At 45.7% G+C, this 16,493-nt stretch overlaps 2 protein-coding genes across 2 annotated transcripts in view; one reads left to right on the top strand and one right to left on the bottom strand.

Moving 5' to 3' along the window:
- Positions 1–6,992: 6,992 nt before the first annotated feature.
- On the bottom strand, positions 6,993–8,066 carry LOC119945353 (C-C chemokine receptor type 3-like). Its single transcript, XM_038766408.1, has one exon. The coding sequence runs from the start codon at positions 8,064–8,066 to the stop codon at positions 6,993–6,995; it is 1,074 nt and encodes a 357-aa protein (XP_038622336.1).
- The window catches only part of LOC119945369 (C-C chemokine receptor type 3-like), a 43,567-nt gene continuing 34,576 nt past the window's right edge, over positions 7,503–16,493 (top strand). The window contains exon 1 of the mRNA XM_038766410.1: positions 7,503–7,733. The gene's annotated coding sequence lies outside the window, so the exon portion shown is untranslated. The remainder of the gene's footprint in view (positions 7,734–16,493) is intronic.

The raw sequence follows: 16,493 nt of genomic DNA, 5'->3' as shown, positions 1-16,493 counted from the left end.
AGGCAGACCCAGCTGTGTTTCCTCTAGCAAAGTTTTAAAAGGAACAGTTTTGGAGAAAACCAAACCCGTATTAACTAGGCCACACTTCTGCAATTTTGCCCACGTACAAATTTAGATTTAGAATTAAAACTGCTAACGCCGCTTCCTCCTTCTCCTCCCACTACCACCTCCTTGGAAAGCAAATGACACCATTGAGCCAGTGAGGAGTGAATTTTTTAGAGTTTGAAAATAAAGGGTAATATGCTGAAGTGGGAGGTTCGGGATGGGTTAATCGAGCCAACTTCCCTGAGCAGATCGCATCAGGTGTTTGGGAAACATTGCTTCAGTCAGAGGCCAAGGGCCCAGTCTCTAGGAAGAACGTGAACAAAAGCTCTTCAATTCTGGTCAAAGTTTCTATAAAAATGCGAATCCAAGTTGAAAAGCTGGGATACGAATGTCTAGATTCTACTGTCAGATGCTGATTTCTCTTGGCCTATGTCTTCTGCTTCTCTCCCGTTCTTTTGGATTGATTAGCTTGTGGCTTACTCAGACTCTGGGTTTCTCATTCTATCTCTCCCATTCTTTTGGATTGATTAGTTTGTGGCTTACCGGGACTCTGGGCTTCTCATTCTATCCCTTACTACCTCCTTTTGGCTATTCACTGCTACTAGTGCTGACCAAACCCTGTGAGCATGGCAATACTAAAGGTCCAGTCTATCTAAACCCTAAAAGGTGTTTTGATTTGTTTTTTAATTTTTGCCAGGGTAGCAGGTTGACATATTCAATAGGATACAGTCCCTTGAAATGGCCAACTGATTCTGGCTGTGTCAACAGCATACAATGAGGCCGCAACAGTAGTGACAATGGCAGCAACTCTTAAGGAGAAGGTAGGTTCACACTTACAAAATCCTGGAACAAAGATAGACATCTAGTAAAAAAGCCATGATCAGTTCAGTACAGCTTTTCTGAGAGGAGCACATGAAGAGAATGGTTAACAGGAGGACGGCCCTGACCGTCCCTGTATGATCAACTGAAAGGAGCCAACCAAAGCAGTGGAAATGTTTAAAGGAAATGTTCAAGAAATGTGAAGTTTCAGAGAACGTGGCAACCTCTTTTTGACAGAAGTTTCTAGAGGATTGTGAGACAGAAGCAAAAATAACAAGATCAACACACAGCAAAGGCCTGTCTTTTAGTGGTCCTGGTATGGTCGGGGCTGGTAGTAGTAGCATTAACAGTATTTGTTAAGCACACACTGTGTGCAGAACCGGTTCTAAGCCCTGTGAAGGAGTTTGCAGTGAGCCCGAGGGGCTCACCGTCTATGTTAGACCCACATTCATCTTTTCAGTCACATCATCACTCAGATTTTTTCACCGTCAGTGCAATCATCTTCAAACATGAAGGACTTCAAATACTGATGAGCACTAAATCTGTTTTATTCTCACTTCATCTCCTGCTGCCAATTCCCCACTCCCTTCCCCTTAATGCCTATACTGCAGTGGGACAGGGAAAGCCAGAGGCATAGAGAACAGGACGGGAGAGGGAAGCTGTCAGACTCTATCTGAATTTAATTGGTTTGGTTTGATGCAGTCCCAACACTGTGGCTTCAGATGTGTGGACTGCCTGGGTCTTTAACTTCCTTTTTGCTCTCCACCTTTAAAGTCTTGTTTAAGTCAAGTGAAGTAAAGGTGGCCGGAGGAAAAGACCGAAGGGTTCAGGAGAGCATCGAACAGCGATGATTAGGCCCTTTTCAGTGACTTCACCTGGGTTCTGTGTACTGGAACCCAGTGAGAAATAAGCATTGCCGCCTTCCCCTTTAGCACTAACTGGTGATTAGAGGTGGGAATATAGCAAATGGGGAAAAGGCTTCCAGACCTTCCTGCCTTTTGATTCCCTTGGGATAAACAGAAGTGTAGGGGTTGGGGCCAGAGATTGCAGGTCCTTGAAGGATGCCAGAGTTGGAATTGCTGTTTTGACTGCCACCCTCCCACTCTCGTAGAAAATGTTGGGTATTCAGCAGAAATCATGCCACCCCTGAAAGTACCCAAATTACCAGTCCCTTGGGACACGGGGGTACCCACAGACAATCACCCGGGCGACAGCTGACTAAGTGGTTTCTCTATTTTTCTTCTCTCCTCTTTCTGTCAGTTTCAGGTCCTCTTCCTTCTTTTTTCTCCCCTCAAGAGTCATTTTGCTTGAACTCGCTTCCCCGTGACCCTCTATGAAGGTACGACCTCCCCCCCAACCCCCATTGCCCCACTTCCCATTTTCCTCTCCCACTGTGTTGTTGGTCAGTGCCATAAGTCTTCATCTATCAGTCAATCATTGACATCCATTGAGCACTTACTGGGTGCCGAGCACTGTACTAACTGCTCGGGAGAGAACAATATAACAGAATTTGTTATATTGATTATAGTCTAGAAGGTGGGCAGGGATTGTCTCTATTTGTTGCTGAATTTTATTTCCCAAGCCCTTAGTACAGTGCTCTGCACACAGTAAGCGCTCAATAAATACTACTGAATGGCTTGGATGAGCTTCTGGGACAATCAGGAAGCTCCCAGGAGAATGCAATCACCCAGCAGGCCAACTCTTTTCTGAAAAGGCTGAAACAATGACTGACAGCGGAAAATTTTCATCTATTGAATTGGGGGAAGAGGAAGGAAAGAAATGTATGTAGTAGGAAAGAAAGTGTAGCGCATTAACATTCCTCCTCCCTCTGCCAAGGACAAGCAATATTTTGATTCATTTATTCTTTTCCCACAGCTGCTACACTGGGCTTTATAGACATCTGGGTGCCTCCTGGCTTCTCTGGGGGTCATTCTAGTGGACAGCTGGTATTGAGGCCTGCTGTGCACTCCCCCCACAACCTGCTATTGCAAGAGAGTTTCCCCAACACAATAGGAAAGGGCTGACATGGCATGGGTTCACCTTGCCTATTTGTAAATCCCAAAAGGCCAAAACAACGGCTAGTCTATAGATTGGCTGCTGTTGACGGCTCCTAGCCAGGCCTCTTTCTTTCCCTCCATTCTCCTGATTGATTTTCTTTCCCCTTTCTGCTTGGAATTCTCCTCTGATTCAGTGTGTTCTCCAATCCATCCATTCATTCATTCAATAGTATTTATTGAGCACTTACTGTGTGCAGAGCACTGTACTAAGCACTTGGAAGGTACAATTCAGCAATGAAGAGAGACAATCCCTGCCCACACAGGGCCTGCAGTCTAGAAGGGGGAAGACAGACATCAAAACAAGTAAACAGGCATCAGTGTAAATAAATAAAATTACAGATACGGGCACATCAAAACAAATATATAGGTATCAATATAAATAAATAGAATTATACATATATACATAAATACATAAGTGCTGTGGGGTGGGGAGGGGGGAAGAGCGAAGGGATGGGATTTGGATGGGGGGGGGGGGCTGAGGGAAAGGGGGGTTTAGTCTGAGAAGGCTTCTGGGAAGGAGGTGAGCCTTCAGTAGGGCTTTGAAGAGGGGGGAGAGTGATCTTTTGGTGGATTTGAGGGTTAGGGCATTCCGGGCCAGAGGCAGGATGTAGGCCAGGGGTCAACAGCAGGACAGGCGACATTGAGGCACGGTGAGAAGGTTAGCGCCAGAAAAGCAGAGTGTGCAGGCTGGGTTGTAGAAGGAGAGAAGGGAGCAGCTCTGAGATGGTTGAGGTGGTCCTAGTGCCTGGATTCCATGGCATGAGTGGTCTGATGGTGTTCCTTTATGGAGAAGACCGGGATGCCAAACTGGGAGCGCTGGGTTTAGGCTGGACGCCACTTGTTCGGTCGCCGGCCCAGAGGTGGTCCCTCTGTGGAGGCGGGAAACCCCAGCCTGAGTAGGCCCCCGGACGTGGGGAGACCCTGAGAATGCAGCGGAAGCATCTCCACGTGCTAGTTCGGAAGATGAGATTGTGTGGAGGCGATTCCGCTGGATTCCCAGGGAGGCGGGGGCCGCTGGCTCGGTCGCCTCGGTCACTCGGTCAGCTTCCTCAGCCCCTCTATGGGCTTCCACCACTGGTTAATCGAGTGCAATTTTTGAGGCTGGGTAGGATCCCCGCTCTCCCACGGCTCTGGATTTTGGGACCTGCTGAGGCAAAGATAGGCTCTCTGGGAGGCGGTTAAATGATTATCCCTTTTCTTGATCCTACTCTGGGGAAAACTGCAGAATAGTAGGAGAGCTGGACAAGAGTGATCCGTATCTTCTGAAAGATTACCCAGAAAAGCAGGGGAAACAGAGAATAAACTGGATCGTTCTGTTACACATTTTCGGAGGGCTAGAACAACTCTGGCTCTGCGTTGTCTATTCATTCAATCGTATTTATTCATTCATTCATTCATTCAATCGTATTTATTGAGCGCTTACTGTGTGCAGAGCACTGTACTAAGCGCTTGGGAAGTACAAGTTGGCAACATATTGATACGGCCCCTACCCTGAGCGCTTACTGTGTGCAGAGCACTGTACTAAGCGCTTGGGAAGTACAAGTTGGCAACATATAACCTACCTAACAGCCACGGCAGGCAACATGGAAGACCCTCAGGTCCTTTGCTGGTGGGTCTGGGCAGAGAGGGAGAGTCCAGGATGCTGTTGCCCATGTCCATGCCCGTGATGCCCCCTCACATCCCTGAGGAGAGGGGGGAAAAGGGAGGGGAAGGAAAAAGATGAAACCCAGCCATTATCAGCTCATCACACTGCTGCCCCTCCCTCCACCTCTCTTCCTCCTTTCCCTTTCCCTCCCCTCTCTTACTCTCCCTTCTCTTTGGCCAAATGGAAAGCGCAGTGGCCCGGGAATCGGGGGACCTGGGTTCAAATCCCGACTCTGCCACTTACCTGCTGTATGAGCCTGGGCCAGTCACATAACTCCTTTGTGCCTCGTTCCCTCATTTGCAAAATGAGAAGCAGCGTGGCTCAGTGGAAAGAGCGCAGGCTTGGGGGTCAGAGGTCATGGGTTCGAATCCCGGCTCTGTCACTTGTCAGCTGTGTGACCTTGAGCAAGCCACTTTTTTAATTTTATTGTATTTATTGAGCGCTTACTGTGTGCAGAGCACTGTACTGAGCGCTTGGGAGGTACAAGTTGGCAATATATAGAGACGGTCCCTACCCAACAGTGGGCTCACAGTCTAGAAGAAGACTTAACTTCTCTGTGCCTCAGTTACCTCCTCTGAAAAATGGGGATTAAGACTGTGAGCCCCACGTGGGACAACCTGATCCCCCTGTGCCCACCCCCCTAGGGCTTAGAACAGTGCTTTGCACATAGTAAGCACTTTACAAATGCCACCAAAAGAAAAAGGGGATTCAATACCCGTTCTCCCTCTTTCTTAGAATGTGATCCCCATGTGGGACCTGATTAGCTTGTATCTACCCCACTTCTTAGTACAGTGCTTGACACGTAGTAAGTCCTTACCAAATACCGCAGTTGTTATCTATCATTATCATTATTATTTCCTTGCCAGGCCCCTAGAAATGCTGGAGTCAGCAGTACACACTTCAGGCTTCATTCTGAAGAGAAAAACAAAAGCATTGGCGTGGCATAATTTGCCTGTGAGTCAACATGGTGAACAATTCATTTTACATAACCCTGGGTGTACCTATTATTAAAATCAAAATGCCTGAGGGTAAGTCAGTGATCAAGGAAATAAAATTTTACTTCAAGGAGATTGTCTGTAGTTAGTGAGAATTCCACCGGGCCAAGGAAGCTAGTTCCTGATCCATAATTTGTCAGTGGTCGGTCACATAGTCGGTCTCCCAGGGATCTCTGCTGCTCTCCTCCCATTCCCACCATTTTTCCCTACAGCATCCTCTCCTCCCTCAACCTCACCCCTCCACTGAATGGCAAACACTCCACAGGGGCCTTTGGAAATGCCAAACAGGGACCAGTTACTCTGCCAGTGCGGTGGCCAGGAAAGGGCCCCCCTCACTCCTCTCTACCTACTCTCTTCACTTTTTTTAATGGCATTTATTAAGCGCTTACTATGTGCAAAGCACCGTTCTAAGCGCTGGAGAGGTTACAAGGTGATCAGGTTGTCCCTCGTGGGGCTCACAGTCTTAATCCCCATTTTACAGATGAGGTGACTGAGGCTCAGAAAAGTGAAGTGACTTGCCCAAAGTCACACAGCTGACAATTGGCAGAGCCGGGATTTGAACCCATGACCTCTGGCTCCAAAGCCCGGGCTCTTTCACTGAGCCATGCTGCTTCTCTGGGTTTCCTGAAGAGAAAACTGCTTCTCTGCTTCACTTGGGTTTCCTGAAAAGAAAATGTCTTTTGATGCCTAAATTAGTATGAAACACTTTGGAAACCAACATTTAGAAGTGTGATTTTCAAGCTTCGTGAAAAACATTTATTTATCGCAGCTTTTAAATATCAGTCAGAGGTAAATTACATTCATTCCTCTAGCCCCTTCTAAGCGGCTTTCTAAGTAGCTGGATCTTGGAGGAGGGCCTGCTTCGATTCAATTTCTGAATAGGGGAAGTGGGAGAGTATAAGGCTAGGTGAATAAGTGTTGTGGGGCTGGAGATGGGATGAAGATCAAAGTTTTTAAGGGGTACAGACCCAAATGCTTAGGTGATGCCGCAAGCTGGGTGACTAAGGTGGGAAAATGAGGGATTAGTCAGGGGAGGCCTCTTGGAGGAGATTTGATAGTAATAGTGTTTGAAGGTAGGAAGAGTGATGGTCTGTTGGTTATGAAATGGGAGTGAGTTCCAGGCCAGAGGGAGGACTGGGCAAGGGGTCCATGTTGAGACAGATGAGATCAAGGTACAATGGAATAGGTCGACGTTAGAGGAGTTAAGTTGTGAGGGCTGGGTTTTTGTAGGAGATTGGTAAGGTAAGAGAGGAAAGGGAGATAATCAGCTTGACTTGCTGTACTTCATTTTCCTCCAGACTTGGATGTTGTCAAGTCATGATGAGCCAGTCTAGAGAAAAGTGTGAGCTCATGAATTACTTTTCACATCACAGTGGAGTGGAATCTGATGTCCGGGACATTTCTTCTTAGGGTTGCCAGTCTAAATCCAATCTAAAATTCAGATAAGGGCTCCTGCTCCCCTGTGGACGGAATTCCGGAACACGTCCGCTCCAGTTTCTTCCCAGGGGAGAAGGGAACACGCTTACATAGGTTGGCAGCAATGTGCCTTTGGAAGAAGTGACAGAGGTATTTCCGAAACCGCTCTCCAACGAAAGCGTAAATCACAGGGTTGGCACAGCAGTGGGTGAAGGCGATGACTTCCGTCACTTGCAGGGCGATGTCCAACTGATTGCTTCTCTCACACTCGTTCTCATTCTCAAAAAAGAACTCTTGAAAAGCGAAAATGAGTTGAACAAGGTTGTAGGGGGTCCAGAAGATAAAAAAGATGAGCATTATAACAAAAATCAGTCGGACAACAACCACCTTTTTCTCACTCCTCCGTCTTAGCAGCCTGTTTATAATTCCCGTGTAACACACCACCATAATAAGTAGGGGGAGGGCAAATCCCAAGATATTCTGTTTTAAAGCCTGTAAATATTTCCATGCCCCTGCAGTGTCATGTGGAAAGTAAAGACTGCATGTCGGGCGTAGGCTTTTCCTTTGAGACGTTTGAAAGATGAGCTCCGGAAGAGCAGCGAGCCCAGCGAAGATCCAAGAGACAGCACTCGACACAAAGCCGACAGTGACGGTCCTGACTTTCAAAGCGAACACGGCATGGACGACAGCCAGGTACCGATCGATTGTCAAGAGGATGATGATGAAGATGCCGCTGAACAGACCCAGAGTGTGGAGGTAAGAAAGAAGCTTGCACATGCCGTTCCCAAAAATCCAGTCGCCCTTCAATTCGGAGTGAATCCAAAATGGAAAGGTGGAAAGAAAAAGCAGATCAGAAAACGCCAAGCTGAGGAGATAGATGTTGGTCATGGTTATGAGCCTCTTATATTTAATGAGGATCAGCACGACCATGGCATTGCCTACCACACCCACTATAAACACCAAGGAATACAGCGGGGGCAGAAACCGGGCAGCCAGAACTTTGACATCAGTCTTTTTGCATGGCTCTGCCAGATCGTATAACGGTTCTGTCGTTGAGTCATAATCCGTTTCCACTGTTGAAATATTCATCCTGTCTTGTCCTGAAGAGAAAAAAAATGTTTTGTTCTAGAATTAATTCTATAGTGTATTGTATCCATTGTACGGAGAAGTGGGTAAGTCGATTCACTTCTCTGTGCCTCAGTTCCCTCATCTGTAAAATGGGGATTGAGATTGTGAGCCCTATGTGGGACAGGGGTTTTGTTCAACCCGATTATCTTGTAACTACCCCAGTGCTAGAACCGTGCCTGGCACAGAGTAAGCACTTAACAAATACTGTAATTATTATTGTAAGTGCCTTGTGTCAGGGAATGCGTCACTTGCTTTATTTTATGCTTCCCGAGCACTACGTATAGTGCATTACACCCAGTGGGCCATCAATAAATGCTATTACCATTACTACTAAACTATTACTCCTCCTCCTACTAATAGTAATACTACCTCCCAGGAAAACCTGAAAAGAGAATCTGAAAACCTGAAAAGAGAAATTCACAGATGCGCTATTTCAAGTCATGAAAGTTGTTAGACTGCGGAACTCAGATTTAGTCTCATTACTCTAGGGCTGAATCTAGGTCTAGCCCACCATGACTTGACAGCATTCAGGCCCCACTCTGGAGGAAAGTGAAAGGGAAGGGGAACGATATACAGAGTATTGGAACCCTCCTAAGAAGTCCGGGTCCTGTTCTGGGCTCCGTACATAAAGAAGATCATGGAGTTGGAGAGAGGGAAGATCTTTCTTCCCTCTCTCTCTAAAAGGAGGTAAAGCTAAACACCAACCTGGAGGCAAACAGCGGGCCAAATACAGATTTGCAAAGGTGGCTAGCTAGGCAGATAGGAGAGAGAGTCAGACCTGTAAAAAAAAATCACCCCCACACATTTTTCCCAACCCCCTGGTCCATGGAGGTTGCGCTATGAGGGTGGTTTTCTTCTGGTGTCCAAGAATCAATAGTCACTATCCCTGAGCCAGTGACTGTTTCCTCGAATACACACACACAAGACAAATGATAAAATCCAACCTCTAATAGTCATTCTCTACCTAAACCTTCTGTTATAGGAAGGACATTAAGAATTCAATCAACAAGGCTGTAACTTCCTGCCTAATAGGCCTAATAACAGCGCTCTGCATACAGTAAGCTCTCAATCAATACGATTGAATGAATTAATTAATTAAACCATCCAAGACAGAGAATGTGTTAATTGTAACTTTAATTTCTCTTAGGGATGGAGAATCAAATGACCTCTTTTTAGTTTGTTTTTAGTTTGTTCCCTATGGCCCGGAACACTTTCCTCTGCCTGACTGAATGTTATTTTGCAGTGATTTCTTATTCTATTTATATTTTTCAATTTAATGCCTGTAAGATTATCTCTGTTCAGCCACAGTAGCCTTCTGTTTCTGGAGGTGCTTCTGCTTGTGAACACCTATATGGTGTTCTCTTCCTCTCCCAGTTGCTGCCCACAGAGTAGTAAAGCTGCAGCATTTCCTCTGCCCTGGCCATTCAGTCTGTGAAATTTAAAGCAGTCCCAAGAGACAATTTAAAATGGAATAGCTATATACCTACCCAGAGTACTAGCCATTTAGGCAGCGTCTTTGGGCTGAAAAAAATACATAGTTGCTTTATGAAGAATGGGCTATAAGCTCCGATTTTTAAAATAGAGTGCAGTGTAGCTGTACAGCGAGATCTTAAAGTTACTGGCTATTGATTCTAAACAAATAAGATCTTCAAACCAATAAATGAAAAAGGGTGGGGGTGGGTGGGGGAGAGAAAGAGGGGAAGAAAGAATTCAGTACTTACGCAGCAAGATGGTCTTCCTGTAATCAAAGGATTCATGTGCATCACTCTTGGTTCAAAAGGCTTTGGAAAACAAGGAAACGCACTACTCCCTGAGTGAAAGATGGCCTTAGTGGGTTTGCAAGTATTCCGACTGGAAAGATTCCTTCTCTTTACAGGTATTAAATGTCTACGGCTCCTCCAAAGTCTGTCTGCTAATGGTTAGAGATTGCAGTAGCTAGTCACTAATCTGCTAACCTCACTTCTGTAAGTCTGGTTGCTCGTAGACCTGTAGCTGCTGATTGGTCACTGAGGGAGAAGAGCGTGTACAGGGATGTATACAGGAGTATTTGTATACTTCAGTATGCCTTCCCACCCAGTAGGCTTCTCCTATTGCCGCCTTTTCCCCCAGAACCTGTCATTGACCTGCTGTGCGATCTTGGGCACGTCACTTAAACTTCCTCAGAGTTCCTAGGAACTAGAATTGGACTCATTCTCCCCAAGTCATGAGCTTTTTCAAGTGGAAACGTGGGGATCGACTCTTCGGGGGGCACTTGCTCTCTCTGAATCCTCATGTAGGCCTTTTTGTGCACACGGAAAGATGTTGGCCGGCCTCTGATTGAAGTCGTGGAGGGGAGAGCTTCGCTTCAGTGATCTATTCACTGATTACCGCTACAGCCAGCTAGAGGATGGGCTTCCTTTTGACCTACGTTTGCACTATGTATAGCTTCTGGTGAAGGGGTGTAAGAAAAGAAATAGTCACTGCATCAGGAGGAGTGGGAGTGGGGGCGGCAGCAGGTGCTGAAGGAGAGAATAGAAGAGCAGAAATCGCAGTGGCCCCGAGAAAAGCAGAACCAGTGCACTGTTGGCAGCGAAGGAGGAAGAAGCAGGGAAAGGGGGAAGACCAGGACAGAAAATAGAAGAGAAATTGGAGTGAAAAAGAAATGCTAAAAATAATTGTGGACTTTATTAAGCACTAACCATAAATTAATCGTGGTACCTGGGTAGATATAATGCGTGCAGATCGGACACAGTCCCTGTCCCACACGAGGTTCACAGAGGTAGGGAGAACAGGTATTCAATCCCCATTTTACAGATGAGGAAACTGAACCACAGAGAAGTCAAGCAATTTGCCCAAGACCACACAACAGGCAACTGGTCGAGCCGGGATTTGAACCCGAGGTTGGAAAGCACCAGTGGGGGAAGCAGGAAAAAGAGGAATTGTGACCGTGGTTCTGCAAACAGCCTTGTTTTCCTCTTTGCCCAACAATGGTCTTTACTTCAGTTGGCCTGATAGCAATTGAGTTTTAGGCCATTGGTTCTTTGCCTATTTAAATTTAGTTGCTCTATTTTAGATGATTTATTAAATATCCAGGGAAAGACAAGTAGTTCCAAATATATGTGGGAAATTGAAGTTGAGAGGAATTGATTTCAAATAGTTCTATCACCCTGATAGATGGGATAGACTACAGGCCTGAGAGTCAGAAGGTTTTGGGTTCTAATCCTGCCTCCACCACTCGTCTGCTGTGTCACCTTGGGCAAGCCACTTCATTTCTCTGTGCCTCAGTTACCTCATCTGTAAAATGGGGATTGAGACAGTGAGCCCCATGTGGGACAGGGATGGTGTCCAACCCGATTTGCTTGTACCCACCGCGGAGTTTAATACAGTGCCTGGAACACAGTAAGCACTTAAAAATACCACTGTTATTATTATTATTATTATTATGAGGGCCCTGCCCAATTACTGTCTTTCATTTCTACATTCCATTGAATTTTACCCTATAGATTGTAAGTTCCTTGAGGTCAAGGGTGTATCTTTTCCTTTTTTAAAAAATGGCATTTGTTAAGTGCTTATTATGTGCCAGGCACTGTACTAAGTACCAGAGTAGGTACCAGCTAAGTGTATACAGTCCATGTCCCACATGGGATTCACAGTCTTATTCCCCATTTTACAAATGAGGCAATTGAGGCACAGAGAAGCAAAATGACTTCTCTGCAGCCACACAGCAGACAAGTGCGTGGCTCAGTGGAAAGAGCCCGGGCTTTGGAGTCCAAGGTCATGGGTTCAAATCCCGGCTCCGCCAATTGTCAGCTGTGTGACTTTGGGCAAGTCACTTCACTTCTCTGGGCCTCAGTTACCTCATCTGGAAAATGGGGATTAAGACTGTGAGACCTCCATGGGACAACCTGATCACCTTGTACCTCCCCAGCACTTAGAACAGTGCTTTGCACATCGTAAGTGCTTAAAAATGTCATTATTATTATTGTTGTTATTATTATTATTATTGTTATTATTATTATGTGTCCAAATAGGCATTAGAACCCAAGTCCTTTTGACTCTCAGGCCAGTGCTGTATCCACTAGGCCATGCTATTTCTTTTGTGTGTCTCCCAGTGAGTTTTCTGCCTGCTGTAGGAGCTCAATTAAAACTATTGAAATAGAATAATAGTAAGACAACATCGTTTTTTTCAAGTCTATCCCAGAAATGGAAGCAGAGGGCAGAGGAATTGTTTTTCAGGGCTCGGTAAAACAAAGCCTCACACTGTGTTGCATCCCAGCCAAAAATTGGGAGCCAACTGCCGAGGGTAAACCAGCATCATGTATTATCAAGAAAGCGGTGACTCTTTCCAACCCTCTACAGCGAAGTCCGGAAGGACTTTGCTGCAGATATTTTCTCGAACTCCTCTTCCACGGAGTGGGGAAATAACAGCCAAATCTCTCAGGGGCCCAGGAAGGGGCTAGGCCTACCCCCTTGGCTGTCCTGGGGGGCTGCACAGCTTTGAAAGGAGGCAGGAGTGTTGGAGTCCCTGAGCCTGTGAGAAGGAACTGGGGATTCAGAGAGGAGATGGAGAGACAGGGAGTAAGGGAAGAACTGAGGCTGAATCAGCCGGTCTCAAGAAAATTACCACCCGCAAAATGGAGTGGAGGGTGAAGAGGGCAGGGACAGGAGGAAGGGGACAGCAGTTCCAATCCCAGAGACCCTCTTCCCTCATATGTTGCCATCTTGGACCTTCCAAGCGCTTAGTACAGTGCTCTGCACAGAGTAAGCGCTCAATAAATACGATTGAATGAATGAATGAATCTCCCCACCATCGAGAGGAGGACAGGGAAATGCTACTGCCTTTGGGCAGACAGCACTCCCCAGCTGCAGGCTCTGTCACTCCCACAACAGAGGTTGGACACTGTATTAGCACTTAGAAATTTGTACAAGCTTTAATTGAAGTAATTCACCTCAGAAACCAAAATTACCAAAAAAGTAGGTCAGAGTAACTTAGCACCTTGACATTTTCAACTGCCTTCATCTCATGATTGTCCCTTCATAGATCTAACAGGTTATTTTTATGCACCACATAGTTCATTGTAAACCACATCTATCCGGTGGGGAAGAACAGGGGCAGAAGGATGAGCAAGGAACAACTGTGCCCCTATCTAGTCTGTCTGACCCTTGCTGACCCCTCGCCCACATCCTGCCTCTGGCCTGCCAAGCCCTCCCTCCTCAAATCCAACAGATAATTACTCTCCCCTCCCTCCTCAAATCCGACGATTACTCTCCCCTCCTTCAAAACCTTACTGAAGGCACATCTCCTCCAAGAGGCCTTCCCCAGTTAAACCCCCCTTTCCTCTTCTCCCACTGTCTTCTGTGTCACCCGACTTGCTCCCTTAGTCATCCCCCTCCCCATCAGCACTAGTGTACATTATCTGTAATTTATTTATTTACATTAATGTCTATCTTCCCCACTCCCCCAGACTGTAAGCTCGTTGTGGGCAGGGATTGTATCTGTTTATTGTTGTATTGTACTCTCCCTAGCCCTTAGTACAGTGCTCTGCTCATAATAAATACAATTGAAAGAATGAAGGAATGAATGAGGGTAGTTAACACTGGATCTTGAGACAGAGCAGGTGAGGGAACTAATTCATGGAGAATTTCACCAGGGGAGGGTAAGACACAACTCCTACGGCATAGCGCCTTCCAAGCACTTGGTACAGTGCTCTGCACACAGTAAGCACTCAATAAATACGATTGAATGAATGAATGAATAGCAGAGGGTGGGCTCACACTATGCAGCATTTGCGAGAGGACAGTCTCAAGTGCCTCCTTACCTTCCTCTTCCCATTCTTTCTTTTCTTCTGTCTTCTCCCAAGCAATTAGTATAATGCTCAAGAAGTATGATTGATTGATTGGTTCTTTTGACCCAGCCCAGCTCTAAAACCTCCTCTGGTTCCAGGGAAAGGAGAGAACATCTCCTTGATTTCACGGGCAAGAGAGGAGAGGGCTCAGAATGAAGGGGGTGTGGAGATTATCCTGTCAAGAACTGATCCTTGGCTGGTGGAGGCTGGTTAAAAGGTACACATGTCTAATTCTTTATCAGTAACTTTTTCCCAACGGTGAATTGCACTTTGTAGACACTTAATAAATACTATTACTACTCCTACAAGAGATTCTTGTTAAGTCCAATGGCCTCTACTCCATCCTAATCCTCCTCGACCTCTCAGCTGCCTACGATACTGTCGACCATCCGCTTCTCCTGGAAACATTATCCAACCGTGTCTTCACTGACACTGTTCTCTCTTGGTTCTCCTCCTATCTCTCTGTCTGCTCATTCTCAGGCTCTTTCATGGACTCTTCCTGTGTCTTCCACCACCTAAATGTGGGAGTCCCTCAAGGTTCAGTTTTGGGTCCTCTTTATTCTCCCTCTACACCCACTCCCATAGAGAACTCATTGGGTCCCATGGCTTCAACTCCCTCCTCTATGTGGATGATTCCCAAATCTACATCTCCAGCCCTGATCTCTCTCCCTCTCTGCAGTCTTGCATTTCCTCCTACCTTCAGGATATCTCTCCTTGGATGTCCTGCTGTCACCTCAAACTTAACATGCCCAAAACAAAGTTCCTTATCTTCCCGGCTCCGCCAACTGTCAACTGTGTGACTTTGGGCAAGTCACTTAACTTCTCTGTGCCTCAGTTCCCTCATCTGTAAAATGGGGATTAAAACTGTGAGCCCTCTGTGGGACAAACTGATCACCTTGTTAACCTCCCCAGCGCTTAGAACAGTGCTTTGCATGGAGTAAGCGCTTAACAAATACCATTATTATTATTATTCCCATCCAAACCATGTCCTTCCCTGACTTTCCCATCACTGTAGACAGTGCCACCATCCTGCCTTTCTCATGAGCCCATAACCTTGGCATTATCCTTGACTCATCTCACCCATTCAACCCACATATTCAGTCTGTCACTAAATCCTGTCTGTTCAACTTTCACATCATCACTAAAATCCACTCTTTCCTCTCCATCTATACTGCGACCACATTAATCCAACCACTTATCCTGTCCCGCCTGGATTACTCAATCAGCCTCCTTGCTGACTTCCCAGCTTCCTGCATCCCCCAACTCCAATCCAAACTTCACTCTGCTGCCTGGATCATTTTTCTACAAAAAAATCAGGACATGTCATCCCAGTCCTCAAAAAACTCCAGTGGTTGTCCGTTTACCTCCACATCGAACAGAAACTCCTTATCATTGGCTTTCTCAGTGGAAAAAGCCTGGGCTTTGGAATCAGAGGTCATGGATTCAAATCCCGGCTCCGCCAACTGTCAGCTGTGTGACTTTGGGCAAGTCACTTCACTTCTCGGTGCCTCAGTTCCCTCATCTGTAAAATGGGGATTAAAACTATGAGTCCCACGTGGGACAACCTGATCACCTTGTAACCACCCCAACACCTAGAACAGTGCTTTGCACATAGTAAGTGCTTAACAAATATTATTATTATTATTATTATTATTATTTAAAGCACTCAATCACCTTACCCCCTCCTATTTCACTTTGCTGCTCTCCCCATCTTCAAAGCCTTATTTTATCATGGTATTTGTTAAATGCTTCTTATGTGTCAGGTGCTGTTCTAAGCACTGGGGTAGAAGCAATGTAATCAGGTTGGACATAGTCCCTGTCTCACATGGGGCTCACAGTCTCCCATTTTACAGATGAGGTAACTGAGGCACAGAGAAGTATATGTCTGCATTTAGCATTCATTCATTCATTCAATCATACTTATTGAGCACTTACTGTGTGCAGAGCACTGTACTAAGCACTTGGGAAGTACAAGTTTAGCATGCATTTAGCTAATAAAATTATAAGGCTGGAAGCATTATTTAATCCGTTGCTTGTTGTTGGACAAAACTGCCCTAAATCACGCCTGGATAATCTACCCCTGAATAACTGAGAATTGTAGGGTGTGTCAATGATCGACAATTATGCAATGGTATTTACGTTCCGGTCCTGTCATTGTGATGGGATAAAAGATGACAGTCAGCCCTGAGTGTTACAACACTAACAGCTTAGGAGTTGTATTATTGCAATAATTGGTAGCTTTTCAAAAAGTACAGTTTAGTAATCAAATGCTTTGTAATATGGAAACCATAAAGTGACAAAAATGACTTGCATTATCTAGTTACTGATACTTCGCCCAAGAATATGCTGCTGCTGGAAATGAAAAGATTCTGTTTAAGCATTCAGAAAAAACAATCAGCTCTTCACTTTTTAAAAACTCCTAGAGTGAAAGAGGTTGGCAGATGAGTAATCAAATCTTATTTCTTTCAAACTGCCGATGAAGAAAACTCAAGAGAATTGGTTAAGGTGGTTTTATTCCTGGGCCTCCACAGGTGGCCTGTGTTTTGCAGAGGTCAGGCAACAG

The sequence above is a fragment of the Tachyglossus aculeatus genome, chromosome 2 (genome assembly GCF_015852505.1).
Source record: "Tachyglossus aculeatus isolate mTacAcu1 chromosome 2, mTacAcu1.pri, whole genome shotgun sequence".
Taxonomy (NCBI): Eukaryota; Metazoa; Chordata; class Mammalia; order Monotremata; family Tachyglossidae; genus Tachyglossus; species Tachyglossus aculeatus.
The sequence above is the reverse complement of the archived record's forward strand: the minus strand, read 5'-3'. Positions and strand labels throughout refer to the sequence as shown.

Coding starts and splice junctions, on each gene's coding strand:
- LOC119945353 (XM_038766408.1), bottom strand. CDS start 8,066: ATGAATATTTCAACAGTGGAAACGGATTATGACTCAACGACAGAACCG.